Source organism: Liolophura sinensis, chromosome 1 (genome assembly GCF_032854445.1).
Source record: "Liolophura sinensis isolate JHLJ2023 chromosome 1, CUHK_Ljap_v2, whole genome shotgun sequence".
In the NCBI taxonomy this organism is placed as follows: Eukaryota; Metazoa; Mollusca; class Polyplacophora; order Chitonida; family Chitonidae; genus Liolophura; species Liolophura sinensis.
Genome location: NC_088295.1, coordinates 17,902,619 through 17,921,913, shown reverse-complemented (window position 1 = coordinate 17,921,913; position 19,295 = coordinate 17,902,619). Strand labels below are relative to the sequence as shown.

General features: G+C 38.5%; 1 protein-coding gene across 1 annotated transcript; it reads right to left on the bottom strand.

Moving 5' to 3' along the window:
* Positions 1-22: 22 nt before the first annotated feature.
* On the bottom strand, positions 23-19,135 carry LOC135481752 (coiled-coil domain-containing protein 57-like). The gene is made up of 22 exons (XM_064761431.1): positions 19,102-19,135; positions 16,980-17,124; positions 16,352-16,506; positions 15,220-15,388; positions 14,551-14,672; positions 13,827-13,915; positions 13,267-13,424; positions 12,949-13,023; positions 12,064-12,264; positions 11,548-11,706; positions 10,949-11,111; positions 10,009-10,143; positions 9,409-9,565; positions 8,862-9,053; positions 7,903-8,003; positions 5,356-5,556; positions 4,501-4,560; positions 4,155-4,383; positions 3,639-3,859; positions 3,012-3,129; positions 2,423-2,590; positions 23-1,329 (listed from the first exon to the last, which is right to left on the bottom strand). The coding sequence occupies exons 2-22, from the start codon at positions 17,048-17,050 to the stop codon at positions 1,145-1,147; spliced, it is 3,129 nt and encodes a 1,042-aa protein (XP_064617501.1). The 5' UTR covers positions 17,051-17,124; positions 19,102-19,135; the 3' UTR covers positions 23-1,144.
* Between the last annotated feature and the right edge of the window lie 160 nt (positions 19,136-19,295).

The window sequence follows — 19,295 nt, the reverse complement described above, 5'->3', positions numbered from 1 at the left end:
GTAGCAAAGTATGAAAATACCTACTTCTATTTATTTAGTGTGTTTTGTGTGTCTGTGAGCTGATATACCTAAAGCATTGAATGCAAATGTATTGAATTGATCGGTGTGTAATGTCGTACTCAAGAATATTTCACCTTGTACAACAGTAGCCTATATGATGATGGAAACAAAGTGAACAGAGCCAGGAGGAAACCCACGACCATCCACAAGTTGTTAGCAGGCCTTCTCATGTTTGAACGGAGCAAGCACTTTGGTGACTGAGGTCCCTCAAAGTCGTGTCAACCAGTCTGAGCCGTGTTCTACAAAGCATTCCGCCTCAGTTCATTGTTACTACTGGGACTACATACACGTGCACAAGATTACTGGGGCTGGTTGAGGGACGTAGCTTAATCGTGAGCTTAACTGCCAATACATTTTAGAATGACTGGGCTCTGCTGTTCTGGGTCAAGCCATCAAATAACCCATGAACTCCAGTCTTCCTTTGTTACTGGGTAGTGAAATATGACTAAATATGGATCAATTAGTATAAAATACAAATTCAAAGACCTCAAGAGTTTATATATGGTATAATTTATTTAGATTTGTTATATCCTTAATATGTACAAAAAACAGGTTTGTGTCTCAGTCAAGTTGTTAGGAAGGAAACTTACATATACACGTGTTACATGTATAACTGATGTTAAAGTTAAACATTGTCAAAAAATAAAAAATTACATGTAAAACCATTACTGGATCAGTTGGCAGTAATTAGTTTAGTTTCTTATTTAATCATCAACAGAAATGTTGCCTTGGTTCACATAAAACAGTTTCTTGATAACTAGCAGGATATCAACCATAAGCTGTATGTTGCAGGCCGTAAAACAATGAGCATATATAGACGTGGTGTTAGTGTACCAGTAAAATAAATACACATAAGTACATGCAGACTCAAATACTGAGGGAGAAAAAAATGAAAACTGCCTGTAGGTTTTGATGTGGCAGTAATATATTTGTTTCAGAAGCACTACTCTGTTTCTTCCATTAATGCAGTGATTTTACAAATGCACAAATATGAATGTAGACAAACAATATGGGTAACAGTATTAAACAAACAGAAGATGGAGGTCCAGCCACCAGTGTGACACGAACTAAATTCTTACTGTCCTCATCTAATATCAGTTTTTACATTGTAGTTTCTTATTTTAGCCTTCTGTTGAGGTTTTTTAACAACGTAGTTTTGCTTCTGTTTGACTGTGGGTTTTGCTTGTGATATGTGTGTGACCCCTGCTTTTCTTCCCTTCACCGTCCATTCCACTGAGCTCTGAGGGGTATCTCTCCCTGGGGAGGCTTCTGTAACACACAAAGGGATTTATTTATTTATTTATTTATTTATTTGATTGTTGTTTTACGCCGTACTCAAGAATATTTCACTTATACGACGGCGACCAGCATTATGGTGGGAGGAAACTGGGCAGAGCCTGGGGGAAACCCACGACTATCCGCAGGTTGCTGGCAGACCAACACAGAAAGGGAAGAGGAAAGTGTACATTAGTTTACAAAAGAGGCTGTAAAGTTACACTTTAGTTTGGTCTGTCAAAGTTTTGACACTTTATCTTAACATGGACCACTCACTTAACTAGGGGCATGAGTGAAAGATGGCATGGGTTTTTTGCAGGATGTTGCTGTGAATGTGAGTATATCCCTGTTTAATTATAACTGCAAATACGACCTGGACAAAATACTGACATACACATGTACATATCCAGTACATGAAAGAAATTGTACCTAACTTTTTCTGAGGGTTTAAATGAGGTATATATATATATTTCAATGGTTAGACAGCCTTGTGTGTACAATTTTCATATTTGAATACCTGTGCAGCAATCAACTCCCCCCCCCCCCCCCCCAAAAAAAAAAACAAAAAAAAAATATTTTTTTGATTGGTGTTTTATGTCGTACTATGCTTATACTGTGGCGGTCGGCTTGACGGTGGGAGGAAAGTGGGTAGCTAACCATGTTAACAGCTTGGCAGTGGAGGTCTCCAAAATACACCTACAGTAATTTCACCTCAAAATATATTACTGATGTTACGCACAAATGATATCAAAATAGTGCTTACAGATGTGTACAGAATGTGAAAAATTGACAAAAATTTCCCTCCCTCCTGCTTCTAGTTTTACAGCAGATAAAGCCTCATTCACTCGATACATGTACCTTTTTGTTACACTGTGAGCCAATTGTTTTTGACAACAATCGTCTTATACTAGAGTCTAACAATGTCTTGTTATATATACATAGTTAGATTACAAATATATGTAGCTGACAATATGAAGTGAGGATTTTGTACTCCAGAAGCTGATGTGATAGTGCTACATGTATATTAAGGCCACCTAGCAGTCATTTCTGCAAGCAGGACAGCTACTACTACTGCCGTGCTGATTACCTGGCTGTGTGGGTGGCACAGGGCTGGGGCTGGGTTGGTTCAGGACCTGCCACACCTCCTGTAGAGACTCTGCCCCTGCCGAGGACAGGCTCACCCTCAGGTCTCGCCCAGCATGAGCTTCACCCACTGATGACAATGTGTCCCCAAAGCCACCATCCGAAATGAAGCCTGCAAAACATAAACAGGGTTAGGCCAAATTTACAGGGCAAAAAATGACAAACCTATATTTAACAAATCAGGAAGAAATAAAATAAATAGCATACTGGAGAATGGAGAACTTTTGTTTCAACAACAGTACAGGGTTTGAATGATGTGGAACACTACATACCAGTAAGATGAAGCCTGTTAGTGTACCAAGCACAGGAGAATATTAAGTTGACTGATGTTAAACACAAGAATTTTCACTTATTCGATGATTTACCAATTTATTTGATTGGGGTACCAGTATTATGGTGGGAAGAAACAAAACAGAACCCCATCCTTTGTCAGGTACCTGAAAACATTCAAACTTCAGGGTAATGGTGAAACAAGAGCTGGATTTCAGCCTGTGACCAGATGGACTCTGCTTCCAATCGTGATGAGAACTTACTTTCGCCTGACCTCTTCAGAATTGACACTGGTCTGTATTCCTCTTCACTACTGGACTGAACTGCTTTCTGTCGTCGTGCAGCCCTTTTTGGACTGAACTTTTGGGCGTACTGCAGCTCCTGAGAAAAAAAAACTTGCTGTACAGCAAGGTGCATGTGACCTTCCTTAACCAACTATTCTATGGTAAGTATATGTAGTTAAAGTACTTTCAACTTCATCCTAATCTTACTATGATGTCTCCATGTGAATGAATAAATGATTTTGGCTTTAGAAATAGTTAACTATATGCCATCATATACCTAGTGCCACCTGGCTTAACTGCCATACAGCGTATAAAGTATACAAATCCAGGGGGAGAAAAGTACTTCATCCATCCCCTTATACTAAGCCTCATGTGAAGAGGTACAAATTCTGCCCATTTGGAACTTGATAGAACTCACTGGCAAGACAAACACTCTAAATACATGGCAATCACAGTTCAGTTTGAGAATATAGTCGAATGCATATTAACAACATGGTGCTTTGACATCCGCTTTTGGTTCCACGATTCATCACGATGTGCATATATCATTTTCAATCAACAAAATGAGCACATGTACATTGTATGACAAACCCTTGAATCCCTTACTTGTGTAGTGAGTTGATATTGTAATTTCTCCAGAGCATCCAGTTTGTCCTGTATAGCACCAGTCAGCTGATGAGACGGGGGTTCCAGAGGGTGAGATGGAGTGTCCACAGGGTTAGACTTGGGGAATGAATGTTGGTCTGACATGGGAAATAGCCCCTGCCTGTTACCTTGTGCATACATTATGTGTCCACTGGATGCATCTGCAGATGGTGGGGCTATGCCTGTATTGCATGAAAGCATCAGTTTGGTATGTGCTGGCATTTATATAAAAGGTATAAAGGTATCTAAAAGTGAAAAATGTTTTGTCAACTTTGTTTTAAAGTTATGAAACAGTTGAATGAACTTTAAAATTAAAATAGCACATGTATACACGAACACTTATGATCAACAAATACCATGCTGACCAGCAAACCTTTATAACCAAAAGATCATATAAACAAAGAAAATGCACCCAAGATTAAAATAATCATTTTTTATGTTTGCTATGGCTCAAGTACTATTCTGTATCTCTCTGACCTGCTTTCAGCAGCTCTGCACGCTGTCGGTTCCCTATCTCTATCAGGTGCTGTTTGTCACGAGCCAACTGAGCGATGTGTTTGGCTGCTGACTTCAGTTTTGTCTGAAGCTGTTCTAGAGTAGCATTCGTTGTCTGGCCCTGCCCAGATCTTATTGGCTCTGAACTAGTCACATGACTCTGCTTTCTTAACCTGTGGATTTCATCTTCCAGCTGCTGGATAACCAGTTCCTGTAAAAAATTCCACAAAAAAGATTCACTGCACTTTTTCCTGCATATCAAAGACAAGCTATATAAGATAAAATAGATGAGAACACTAAGTGTTTACTAACTTAGGGTTTTACCTACCTGAGCACCAAAGTTGATGGCTGGCCTCTTCTGTGCTAACTCCAGCTTCAAATTGGACAACTGAAAGACAACATTATTCAGCATGTTAGATGTATGTCATGCATTTCACACCATTCAATTTACTCAGACTTTGGACTGTTATTATTAAAACATGGATAGAGAAAGGAGTTAAATTTGTGTGTGATTTCTGGGGTTTACATGCCAAGTATTCATCAGTCTGTGGAAAACTTTAACTGCCCGAATAATTTCTAAGAGTACAATAGTGTCATATTGGCAATTAAAGCTGGTGCTAAACACTTGGCATAAGAAGATTTTCTAATGTTGTTATCTGACCTTTCATTCAACTTAAGAATGCATTTTGTTACAAAAACAAGCAAGTTCAAAAATGGGGAAAACATCCCAGGAACAAAATTTTCTCCACAAAAGTGGTAAGACTTCAATATGATAGCCAACAAATGTACTCTTGACCCTGGACATTCATGGTTTCGGTACAAAATTTCTCACAACAAATGTCTTTACCAATCAGTCGGGCTGTAGAGTAAATGTTGTTACTATAAAGTGAGAGAAGAGTCTGTTTTCTATATTTGTTGTGGATTTGTCCTCCAATAAATTCCTCCAATAAATGGATGAGAAATCTAGCTAGTATCAGTGTCCATTTATAATGTATCATCACATATAGTAAATTTATATGATCTAGACCAGGATGCCATCATCGTTAAGTTGTAATTATGACGGCAAACACATGTTGCCATGGCAGTTATAATGAACTTAGCCTATGATAACTTTGTTGGATTGGTTCCATTCTAATTCTGGGAACCTGCTTATAAAAAATTCGCAATGTTAAGTGTGACTCACCTCAGCCCTAAGTGCAGTGACCTCCATGTTTCTCTCCAGACCTCCCCTGTAATACTCATCAGCTTCCTTTCTTGTCTCCGCCACCTCCAGTTCCAGCTCAGTAATTCGTTGTCGTAAGGCTGCAGACTCTGCTTTGTGACGACGCCCCTCAGCATTCAGCTCGTACTGTGACTGATCCAGCTCCAGCTGCTTTTGCCGTTGCTAAATGCCAACATGACACTTTAGCTATATTGTACTGATCTGCACAGCTCATATATGATAACACGCTTTAATCTTGAATTCTTCAGATGTATAATTAGAGAAAAGGCAGCATGTTAGTCTGGAGAACAATTTTCTTAACTTGTAATATGCTGTCAACTAAAACAGAAAAACTTTTCGAAGGTCATATTTTTGTTTATTTTGAAGCCATAACAGAAGCAGTTCACTTTGTGTAAATCCTGACAGAAAAAAACCCTAAAAAAACAATCACAATATCACTAAACTGGGCATAATTTTAAAGCCATATGACACAGAGTTTAGGCTTCTACTCTGGTATTAGAAATAAAAGTTAATAAGAAAAGTGAAGTAGTCTATCTGTAGAATGATACCACCGAAAGACTCACAGATCGACAGAAATCATATGGACTATGCCACACCTTAAAACCACCAACCACACGAGCCTATAAAAACCTGATTTGTGTAGTTCTCATTGGCAGCACTGTGCATACACTGCTGACATGTTTCACACACTGTATGTGTCTGGAAGCCGTTTCACACATCATCACAGGTGTATGCTGCTTGAGTTTAAGGAGCCATTTCCAAATCCTGATTTACCAGCTTAGGAGTGGATGACTGTAATTGGGAGGATATGATGTGCTAGTTGTTTACCTGTTTGGAAGAGTGGGCCATTGTATGTGGGAGGTTATGATGTGCTAGTTGTTTACCTGTTTGGAAGAGTGGACCATTGTATGTGGGAGGTTATGATGTGCTCGTTGTTTACCTGTTTGGAAGAGTGGGCCATTGTATGTGGGAGGTTATGATGTGCTTGTTGTTTACCTGTTTGGAAAAGTGGGCCATTGTATGTGGGAGGTTATGATGTGCTAGTTGTTTACCTGTTTGGAAGAGTGGACCATTGTATGTGGGAGGATATGATGTGCTCGTTGTTTACCTGTTTGGAAAAGTGGGCCATTGTATGTGGGAGGTTATGATGTGCTAGTTGTTTACCTGTTTGGAAGAGTGGGCCATTGTATGTGGGAGGTTATGATGTGCTTGTTGTTTACCTGTTTGGAAAAGTGGGCCATTTTATGTGGGAGGTTGTGATGTGCTCGTTGTTTACCTGTTTGGAAGAATGGCCCATTGTATGTGGGGGGTTGTGATGTGCTTGTTGTTTACCTGTTTGGAAGAGTGGGCCATTGTATGTGGGAGGCTATGATGCGCTCATTGTGTGCCTGTTTGCAAGAATGGCCCATTGTATGTGGGGGGTTGTGATGTGCTCGTTGTTTACCTGTTTGGAAGAGTGGGCCATTGTACGTGGGAGGTTGTGATGTGCTCATTGTGTACCTGTTTGGAAGAATGGCCCATTGTATGTGGGGGCTTATGATGTGCTTGTTGTTTACCTGTTTGGAAGAATGGCCCATTGTATGTGGGGAGTTGTGATGTGCTCGTTGTTTACCTGTTTAGAAGAGTGGGCCATTGTACGTGGGAGGTTGTGATGTGCTTGTTGTTTACCTGTTTGGAAGAATGACCCATTGTATGTGGGAGGCTGTGATGTGCTCGTTGTTTACCTGTTTCGAAGAATGGCCCATTGTATGTGGGAGGTTGTGATGTGCTCGTTGTTTACCTGCTTGGAAGAGTGGACCACTGTAGGTAAGGGGTTGTGACATGCTCGTTGTTTACCTGTTTGAAAGAATGGCCCATTGTATGTGGGAGGTTGTGATGCGCTCCTTGTTTACCTGTTTGGATGAGTGGACCATTGTATGTGGGGGGTTGTGACGTGTTCGTTGTTTACCTGTTTGGAAGAATGGCCCATTGTATGTGGGGGGTTATGGTGTGCTCGTTGTCTACCTGTTTGGAAGAGTGGGCCATTGTATGTGGGAGGTTGTGATGTGCTCGTTGTTTACCTGTTTGGAAGAATGGCCCATTATATGTGGGGGGTTGTGACGTGCTTGTTGTTTACCTGTTTGGAAGAGTGGGCCATTGTATGTGGGAGGTTGTGATATGCTCGTTGTTTACCTGCTTGGAAGAATGGCCCATTGTATGTGGGAGGTTATGGTGTGCTCGTTGCCTACCTGTTTGGAAGAGTGGGCCATTGTATGTGGGAGGTTGTGGTGTGCTCATTGTTTACCTGCTTGGAAGAGTGGACCATTGTAGGTAAGGGGTTGTGACATGCTCGTTGTTTACCTGTTTGAAAGAATGGCCCATTGTATGTGAGGGGTTATGATGTGCTCATTGTTTACCTGTTTGGAAGAATGGCCCATTGTATGTGGGAGGTTATGATGTGCTCATTGTTTACCTGTATGGAAGAGTGGCCCATTGTATGTGGGAGGTTATGATGTGCTCGCTGTTTACCTGTTTGGAAAAGTCTTCAGTTGATCTCTCTAAGAACTGGATACGAGCTTGTTGTTTCTTCAGCTGAGCTGTGAGCTCCACTTTCTCTGCCCGTAATGCACCTGTAGACATACAATCCACATTTTATTATTATAGGTACTAACAGTATACCGGTAAGATAGCGAATGTCAGGGAATTACGACCATAACACAGGGCCTTTTGTTTCACTGGCACTATTAGTATAATAGTATGGTAAGTAATAAGATCCAACAATGTACATCAGTTTTGCAAATTTGCAAATATATCTATTTATTTAATTGGTGTTTACACTGTAATCAACATTATTATTCTGTGATAGTGTTATTTTCTGTTTTCACTGGTCGAGTGACGGACACATGATATTCTGCAAAACATGATCTACAACAATTAGCAACACGACGCTCACAAAGTAATATCCCACGTTCAACAGGCAATATCCCATGATCTTGTGCTAATATCCAACGATCACCCGCATTAATTCCACTGCATTTATCTCCCTTTAATAGATCTCTGACGTCTGCTTGTTCATAAAGTGAAAAAACAGTTTACAGTTATAGCTCCGTTATTTACTTACAAATCCAGTGATTTAAACACAACCGGAAAAGGTACACTGTTGTTTTGGTATAATAAAACACATCGTGCATGCTGTGGGATGGGACATTAGGAATTGTCTCGACAAGTGAAATTCAACTTGGGGTTCGCCCTCATTAAATATCACTTCTCTTGAGCTGACAGTTTCTCATATAGCATCCAGAAGTATGCACTATTTGTACAATTTTCACACTTATAATCAGGTTAATGGGTGGTGACAACTGACCGAGACCTGGATTTGAGCCGATGTCCCCCAAAAGCCGGTAGTTTCAGTAACCACAACACTTTAGTCAAATTAATGCGCAAATGAACCTCAGGGATTTTATTTCCCGTGTGAAATGTCACCTCACCTATCATATCATTCAAGGACTGTATGTGACTCCTTACAACAACATTATCATTGACCTCTTCCGAAATGACTTCAGTTGGCTGCACTTTGCTTTTCTCATAATCAGGCTTTTTAAGCTCTTCTATTTCCTGTTCCAGGCTACGTTTTTCCTTTTTCAGAACAAGAACCTGGTTTTCTAAGGAACTAGTGTAATCTGTAATGAATCAAAAGAGTTTTATTATCATTAAGGACAAAATGTCTACCTGTACTGAGGGCTACAATAATGTATATAAGAGTTCATCTCATTTTGTAAAAAGTATAATTTTAACGTTAATTTTCTTCCAGAATCACACTGAAATTTGATGGCATATAAAATTTTCCACATGATATCATGCAGCATAAGTTGACATATTCTGCAGCTTAAGGCAAGTGAATTCATAAATCTGGGTGTACCACACTTTTTTCTAAAATAAAATCAGTTTCAAAAATTACAGCAGAAATCTATCAATATGTATTTTTGACAAAGGGATAGAAGACATATGTAAGTGATAATAAACATTTTGCTCTACCCCGTGTAACGGTAACGGACTTGTTGTTAGCTTCTGAGACTGTGACCCCATGACCCAGCTCCTCCATGGCCTGCCTCATCTCTGTCACAGCTCGGATCAGGTTCTGGTTTTGAATTCTCAACTCCTCCACCTCCACAGCTTCATCTAAAGGCCAGGCCTGTGACAAGGAACATGAGTTTTGTGTATCCAGGTATAAAACAATTGACTTTTACTGACTACATATTATGCTATATGAACATTTTTGTTCACAGTTCATGGGCATGGTTCATTTGTTTGATTGTTATTTAATAACCATACTCAAGAATTTTTGGCTTATACAATCTGGGGTAAGTTTCATGGGTGGAATAAACTGGAGACCATGAAGCAAACCAACAACCTTACTGATAAGTTCCTGAAGAATTTTTACGAGTGGTCTTCAGCCAACATACAACTGTGCAAAAGGCCGTTTAAGCAATGTTGCACCTATTGTCTACGAGGTCCTTACAAACAGTGAGAGCAGGGGAATCTACAAATTTCCTGTCAAACGCCACAATTGAGCCAGCAACTTTTGCCTCATGTATTATGCTTGAAGGACTTCAGTAACATTCAGGAAAAACTTACATTAAAACTACCACTTGGCTGGATACCGTGCTGCTGAAGTGTGGCCATGGCCTGTGCTTTCTGTTTCTTTAACTGCTGAATTATCTCCCCTTGATCTGCACATTCTCTCTCTTTCTCTTTTAATGTTGCCACAGCCTGTAAATCAAGGTCATTTACATTTTAACACCTCCTTTATCTATATTTTGTTAACACACTGACAATACACTCATTCTAATGTTCTTTAAACCTTTCTCTATAATCTTTACAATCTTCACAGGCTCTAGATACATCAGAAATAACCTGTTTCTGTTTAGAGCTTCGGTAGCTGTGTCTTATATAATCACCGATTCCTGTGGAGGAACATGTATAAATCTAGCCTCACCAGAGCTGTACTCATACCAGAACACATTGTTACCATGTAGTCATTTTGTCCCCAGGCATAACATGTATGACCATCTGACCACTGAAGCTGAGGACAGGCAATATGTAAAATGACATTTACCTTTGAAAGTACACATACACAGGCATGGTCAGTTAATGATTAGGCCACGCCATTTCACACTGTTATTTTGCAATGTCTGAGATTTATTTATTTATTTCACTGGTGTTTACACCGTGGCCAGCATTATGGTGGGAGGGGGAGTACCTGGGGGAATCCCACTACCATTCACAAGTGGCCAGCAGATCCCACAGCTGTACAGAGTCTAGTACCTGATCCCAAGGTTACATTGAGTCTATTGCCCGATACTAAGGTTACACTGAGTCTATTACCTGATCCTACAGCTGCAATGGGTATATTGTATGATACCAAAGTCGCACTATTACCAGATCCTACAGCTGCACTGGGTCCATTGCCAGATACCAAAGCTGCACTATTACTTGATCCCTCAGGTGTATTGAGTCTAATACCTGATTGTATTGAGTTTAACGCCTAATTTCATCGCCATGCTGAGTCTGTTACCTGATCACGAGCAGCTGTAAGTTTGGCGACCAGCTCCTCAGATTTGCTGTATGCTGACCCCTCTACATCCTCAAATCGTCTCTGCCAGTCTAATTCAAGCTGGGCTTTACTCCTCTCCAGTGCAGCCTCTCTGTCCAGCGCTGAGCTTAAGTCTCTCTTGTACCTGCACAATTACATGCTACATGTTAAGTATAAAAAAATAGAGCTGTTATGGATTGAGCATCTGAACAGAAATATTGTGTTTCATAAAGACGATTGAAAAAACTTTACACAAGCAACCAGGTGGAAATAGTTTACAGACATATCAGCCTTGAGTTAGTAACTATTACATATGCTGTCCATTTTGCCAGTTGTTGACTTTATCTGACTGACATCAGGCGAGACACAGTGTTTTTTTCTGAACTCTGCCCAGTTTCTCCTATGCTATATTAACTAAATATATAGTGTATTTACATATACATTTAACTGTACCTCGTAAAATACCAATCAAATAAATAAATAAATAACTGTACCTAGCAATATTGTGTGTTCTCTGCCCGTTGCTGACTCAGTTTCTCCTATGGTGCATTTACAAGTAGCATATTTACATGTGACTGTACCTGGCAATATCCTGTGTTCTCTCTGTCAGTTGCTGAGTGAGTTTCTCCACCTGTAGCCTCATGTCCTGACAGAAAACATCTTTAGACACCTGGTCACGGGACAGCTCACTCACCTGTCTGTCCCACTTCTCCCTCAGCTCACATAACTCACCTGACAACCTGATACACAGAAACATATAGACACAATGTATCAATCTGCACAAGACTGTGATTCAAGAGACTCTCCCCTCTTACTCTGAATTCTTAGTCTCAATACAGAGCTATGACACTGATTTGGGAAAAATACCACTGACAAAAGCTATAATAAGACATATTATCTCAGAGTTACAGCTAGAATTACTAAAGCCTTTTTTTTTTTTTTTTTGCATTCATCAAGATACAACACATTTTGTTGCTCATGTGGGGCTTTTCCATCATATATAGGGCACTTCACAGTTGATTCCAATTTTAACCCCATTCATGTTTTACCTGGTTAATTCAGTCTATACATATATTCCCTGACTTCAACTGACTCACTTCTCTATCTGTAGTTCCTTCTCCTTTCCCAGGTCCTGATTGGCCCACTGGAGCTGCCGTATCTCGATCTGCCTCTGCTCCAATTTGCCCTCCAGCTCATGTATGCTCTGCTTGTAACTCTCCTCCTTCTGGCCGTAAGACTCCTTGATCTGCTTGAGGGAAGCCTCTTTCTCACGACTGTACCTATCCATCTCAGTATATCTGTCAGAGTGGGACATAAAAGAAACAAGACAATCATGATGTGTTACAATAAAAATAGTAAGGTCTTTCTTCAAAATCCAAGTACTTTCAAGGATTTCAAGAATCAGTGGATCAGTGTTTTTTCGGCAAAAATAGAAGATGCAACAAATCCATCAGAACAATTTGCCCTTGGAATGGAAATTGACACTGTGCGGAAAAGCTTGATTCAACGCTTCACAGAAAAGTAAAACTATTTGAGTGAATAGGAGTATTTAATCTAAATATCCTGAAATAACACCATGTGAACAAGACTGACATTATTTTCAGTAATGAACTTATTCCTGAAAAAGAAGACCATTAGGGTGCATCAAGTTGGAAAGCACCAGTCCTTGTTATTCCTGATATTAAGTATATAAACATGTTTTGATATGTTTAACACTTCCACATGATTTATATTTGTGATATGCTTTTCATTTCCCAACAACAAACCTTCTTTATAAAGCACAACTTAAGTACTATGAGTAATCACTTCTGGGCTCTGCGTACATAGATTTCAGCAAAATACCTCAACCTACAATGTCCCCTCCCTCGCCACATACACTCCAGATGGTGAGCTACTAGACAAGATTCATGCCACGATAATTTACTAAATTGTCTAGAGTCAGGTTCCAACCTTTCTTTCTCCTGACAGATCAGTTGTTTTACCTCTTCTGGAACTCTTCCTGTAGCTGCTTCACTTTTGTCTCAGCTCTGCTCAAACCTGCTTCTAATTCCGCTATCCTGCAACATAAGAAAGTAGACTTGCATGCATTTAGGAAGCATTTCTCCATATAAAATTTTATTTTTTTTCAAATTAATACATATACTTGTCCATAAATAAAAAAATGTTTTCGAAAACAACAAATCCTTGTGCAACTTGACAAATACATAATTCATAATTTATCATACAAATGGCAAAAAGAGGGATACAAGCAAAAGAAAAACCATAACAAAAGAAACAAAAGCTAAGGTAGCAATACTTACCTGGCATCTTTAACTGATTTAAGATCTGCCAATTCCCAGTCTTTCTTGCGTAAGCTTTTTTCCAGCTCTTTATGGTTTGTCTCGACTTGTTGAAACTCTTGGCTGGTTTTGTTCTGAGCAGCTTTGAACATTTCCAGTTCTTTGGCAAGTAATTTAGCCTAAACAACAGACAGACCCATTTGTGTGTTGCTTCACTATTGTATTTGATTCAAATAATCTACATGTGTATATCATGATATTGTTATAATACTGTTCTCTGGATCATAACAGGTTCTCGTCACATTATGGCTGTAATTGCTGATGTAGCACATTCATCATTAATATTATAATGATAATTTACAGGAAACTTAATATAAGAATGTGTACCCCTAATATCAAAATGTGTAAACCTACTATAAGAATGTGTACACCTACTATCAAAATGGGTAAACCTAATATCAAAATGTGTAAACCTCATATTAAAATGGGTAAACCTAATATCAAAATGGGTAAACACAATGATACATACAGCACCATTTATTACGTAACATTTTGTTGACTAAGAAGGAATGCGTTCATACCTGAAATTGATGAGCCAGCACTTGGCTGTTCATTTCGTCAATCTTGAGACGGAACTCATGCTCTCGCTTCCTGATGGCCTCATCAAAGCCTGAAAATGAACACACACACAGGAACTTCATTAGAAAGAGCTTTTTTATTTTCATAGCATGGATATCACAGCACGACTTACCTACATGTTGTCAGTTCTCTCTTCTGTATCTCTAACTCCTCCTCTATCACCTGGATATCACACCTGGAGTAACTTACCTGTTGTCAGTTCTCTCACCTGAATATCACAGCATGACTTAGGTTTGACTTACCTATTGTCAGTTCTTTCTTCTGAATCTCTAACTCTTCCTTTCTCACCTAGATACCACAGCATGACTCACCAGTTGTCAGTTCTCTCTTCTGTATCGGTATCTCTAACTCTTCCTCTCTCTCACCTGAATATCACAGCATGACTTATCTGAAGTCAGTTCTCTCTTCTGTATCTCTATAACTCCTCATCTCTCACCTGGATATCACAGAATGACTTACCTGCTGTCAGTTCTCTCTTCTGTATCTCTAACTCCTCTCTCTCACATGGATATCACAGCATGACCTACCTGTGTCCATTCTCCCTTCTGCATCTCAGACTTTTCCTCTCTCATTTGGATATTACATTATAACTTAGCTGTTGTCAATTCTCTCTTCTGTATCTCTATCTCCTCATCTCTCTCACCTAGATATCACAGCCCGACTTACCTGTTGTCAGCTCTCTCTTCTGTATCTCCAACTCTTCCTCCACCTCAGTGAGACGTTTCTCTAGTTTTCTCTTAAAGGATTCATATTCTTTTCTTTCTTCTTCCACTTGACCTTCTTTATCTCTGTAATGAACATATGTAACAGTTTTTATCACTTCAGCATGCAAGTACAACATCCAGAATTGTATTTTAGCCAGTTTCACATGTTAGAGTTCTCATTAATAAATTCCTCAGGTCATGATGGCTGAAATTCTGAATAAAATTCATAGCTTTTTTCTATAATTATGCTTGCTGGATTCACTAAATAATTTTGAAATTTTGAAACAATCATCTTTGCTTTGTGAAAGAATTTACATACAGGAACACATACAATTAACAGCCAGCAAACACTTTCTGTATCATTCCAAAAGTAACATTGTTTTTATTTAACACCAACATGTAACCCACATCCTCATCTAGATTTATATATCTGATTGCTGTGTCATACTCAATGATATTTCACTTGTGTCCCAAAACAGAATTCGCTTCAGGAGAACAAACCTCCACCACTGCCAAATGTACAAATCCCTCCACTACAGACAACATGACAATACTCTTGGCTGGATTTCTATCTCGTAATGGAGGACACCACCATTTTTGGCCAAAGGCCACAATGTTGTTTGCTACTTACTTCCTAAAGTTGTCTATCTCTCTCTGCTTTTCCCTGAGCCTCTGCTGATAATGGGTTTGTAAATCCTCCCTACTCTTTGCCTCCCTTTGATGAGCAACTTTGAGTTCGTCTATTTTGATTTTCAATTCACTGTTTTCTGTGCTCAAAATGGTTATCTTCTGTTTGAGCTCTGGTGAGAAAATAAAATAGAGAAATATATACATGTAATTATACTGTAGTTGCGACGACAGGATCTACACCTATGACAATGCTAGATTATACACTGAAATTCTTCAGAATCAACTCATTTCAACATTACAGTAGAAAAGCAACTCCAAGACAATTACGTCATTTTCAAGAACTACTTGAAATGCATAAGTCGATACTGAAATACTGAATACCAAACTAAACACCATTTTTGAAGGCTTTGTCTTTTTTTGGAGTAATTATTTTACTCTTGATTCCAAAACAAGTTAATGGGAGATCTGAACTTGTCAAAATCATATACATACAGCAAAAAGTTAAGATTATCTTTAACTGTCAAGTATATTATATTTATTTGACCTCTTATGCTCTATATACATGTAATCAGAGAAGGAATTCATATGATGATTTAGAGAACACAATAAACCCTCAGGGGAAATCAGGCAAGGGTAGGAAACGTGACAAAGTTCTGAAGAGACCAGGCAAATCATAATGATGTGCAGAGACCAGAATATACATTGAGGAACTGGACAAAGTTTGGATGAAATCAGACAATGATCTCAGGAAATTATATAATGATCTGAGGAAAACGAATAATGCCTTGAAGAAAACCAACGAAGTTTTGAGGACATCATGCAATGAGTCAATAAGACAAATCACAATACTTTGGCCAAAGCAGAATATGGCAATGTTCTGAGCAAAAATAAATACCGATCACCTAGAAAAACCAGACAAAGAACACCAGAATAGGGGAAATCTGTTTGTTTCATCAAATGAAATAAGTAACATTATACAAACTGAAAAAGAAGGAATGAATGATTATGGTTTAATGCCATATCGTCAATGTTTCAGTCATATCATGGCGAAACCGAAAAAGAAAAATGACATTAGACACTGAATGATTATACGATTCAAACTGACAAAGTGTCAAAATATTAATTATACCTACCTGCAAATATAACATCATACTGTTCCAGCTCTTTATCCCTTTCTCCAAGTAGCTTAAGGTTGTACTTGAAGTCTTCTTTCAACTTTACAAACTTGTTCCTTTCTTCTTCTAACAACTTTGTCTTGCTATCACTGTCAGTTTCCAATGTCTGGATTCTGGGAAAATATGGTGCAGAAAACTGCTATTTCTATCAAAATTCCAGTATTAAGTGTCCTGCTATTAACACAAACCTCCTGCTTTCACTAAAAATGTATTATTAATACTGACAGCAGGTAATTTGCTGTATGAACCATAGTATAGAACCATCATCAGTTGGTGAAAATCATGTCTAATTATATTTACTTTTCTGTAAATCAAATGATTTCATGTGACCAGCTCAGTACAGCAGAGTGATTAGTTAGTGAAAATGCTTTTAAATTATATGTAATTTACTGCTCATCATAAAGTGCTTCCGTAATGTAAACAACAACAACCCTGTAGTACTACATGTATGTAGTCTGCTTCAAGAATGTCATATACCCTTCAGTTTCGAGCTTTACGAGCAATTCAATTTTAGAGCAGACTTTTGCTTTATCAAAAAGAGACATTAAGTACAGTGTAAAATGTACATGCAGTGAATTGAAATTACCTCAATTCTGTGACATCTCTCCATTCTTTCTCCTTCTGTGATGCTAACTCCTTTAGGTCTTTAGTTTCCATCTTATATACTGCTGATATGTTTCAGTTCGTGAACATTTCTGTAAATTCTTGAAAATGTTGGACAATAAATGCATCTGAAATAGTAAACATATTTTATTAAGTCCAGAATAAGGCAATAAAGGTAAAAGTTTAATGGATTGGAGGGAAAATTCTATGCACTGGTTATGGGCCTATCATCATGATTCAAGTATATTGATAATACTGTATTCCATTTTTTCAGTTTAGCATTTTTCAAGAATACATTTTGCTTCATTCATTTACCATATAGGCCATCATCACTTAAAAGTTTTTTTGTGAAGTTTGATTGATTTCTAAGCAAGAAAATGTTAGCATATCACAGAGAAAAGTATCATTTTAAGGCCTTTATGGGCTTGTGAAAATGCATTTTTACAAATCAAACTTTATGTGAAGTACTTGACAAATATATACAAGTGCTTCGGCATATACATTTTGATATAAAGAATGAGCCAATGTATACATAAAAACAAAATAAAAAAAAACATACCACCAGCAAAATAGTAATTTAATCAACATTTAGAAAAGGACAATAAAGGGATGGGTGGGAGTGAGAAAATTAAAACGCTGATTGCCCAGAGCAATAACACTGTTAAAGTTTGTTTTCATGTTCATCACACGGCCAAATCAGTTGTTCAAAAAGTGAATGCAGGGTAATGCAACCATGTGATTAAGTCCTGTTCATAAGTGATTCGCCATGGTAATGGCCCAGCTACAGCATCTGATCAATTTGAAATCAGCAACCCAATATTCTGAACAAATTGCTGATGGTTCAGGTGTATATATGTATCTATGCTTAGGGCTTAACGTCGTACTATACAATTTCATCACCTGACGAGGTGGAATCATTAGGTGTATTTACAGATATATTGTCTTGGCGTGGCAGGGCGAGTCCATGCTGCCAAAGTGCTGCCACCACTGAAGTATCAAAATGAAGATACCAGGGATGACATCCCACCCAGTCACATTAAACTAACACCAGGCCAACCAGTCATGTTTCCTTGCTCTAGCCTTTCAGTGCTGAGTGCCATCCAGATATACGTGCATCTTACTTCTGATCACACAGAACTTCAGAAGCTATGAGTTTGATACAACCCATACAGCTTATTATAACAACACAATCAGCCCAAAGTGTTCAACCTCAGAAGTGTATCGGCATCCCTTGTGTGTAATCTTTAACCTGACACAAATCATGCATTTTATCATCTCATCAAAATGAAATCAAAGTATGACTAACCTACTGGCTAAAGTGATATTCGATTACAGGTTCTTGTCTGAAGTCTCAAGGAAACAAAAAGCAACATTTGAGACATTACATGTAAATCAATATGAACCCATTGATGTATGACATATTGATAACAGAGTGACGTCATTTTGTGACATGACATTGTTGCTTCATGATACCAAAGGGTCAATGTCAATGGGGGTAACATACAGAAAACTAATTTAACATTATGTGATAAATCTTCTAAATTATGTTCTTTGGTGAACTTTGGTGTTTAAATTAAATATCTAAACCTGTAACTATAATCAAAATATGTGTTCATGCCAAAACACACAAGTAGCCCTACCATGCCATAATTAAAGCGCCAAAGTCAGTTTGCAATCGGATGTCTCTATGTTTTGATAATGATGTAATTTAAAAACTGTGCATCAATATCACAAAGTAAGTGATACTTATTCCTAAAATATCAATGCAATAAAAGGCTAAACGTAAAAACCTATTTATCGGAAACCTATTTTGTTTCTGGTCAGACATCACTTATATTGTCAACCACAGGTAGACTTCTTAATTCCCTCAAAGTACTGAACACACATGCGAGTTCATCACTTCATGTGTAGCGTGTCGTTGAACCATATTATAACCAAGGCCTTAACCATCCACTGTCAGTTTAGAGTAAGTGTTTAAGCACCAGTAAACTTGTCACTCTAGTTGCAAATCAGGAATTCGTCAGTGTGCTGTAAGTACCACTGCTTTAAATATTTTCCAGCGTTATAATTCTGTTGGAATTCGCTCGCAAATCAAACTATTTTACCAAATTTATAATCCTGCCGCGTCTCCTTGTTACCATGCGCACCTTGTAAACTTCCTGTTCTCGTGTCTGCGGTATTTTGGGATACGCCTACGAACACCCGATCTCGGAGAACATCGACTTTGAACTTAAACACGTGTACAAAATCTCCGAGCAGATACCTGAGCAAAATTGTATTGTCTGTGCAGGAGACCTTT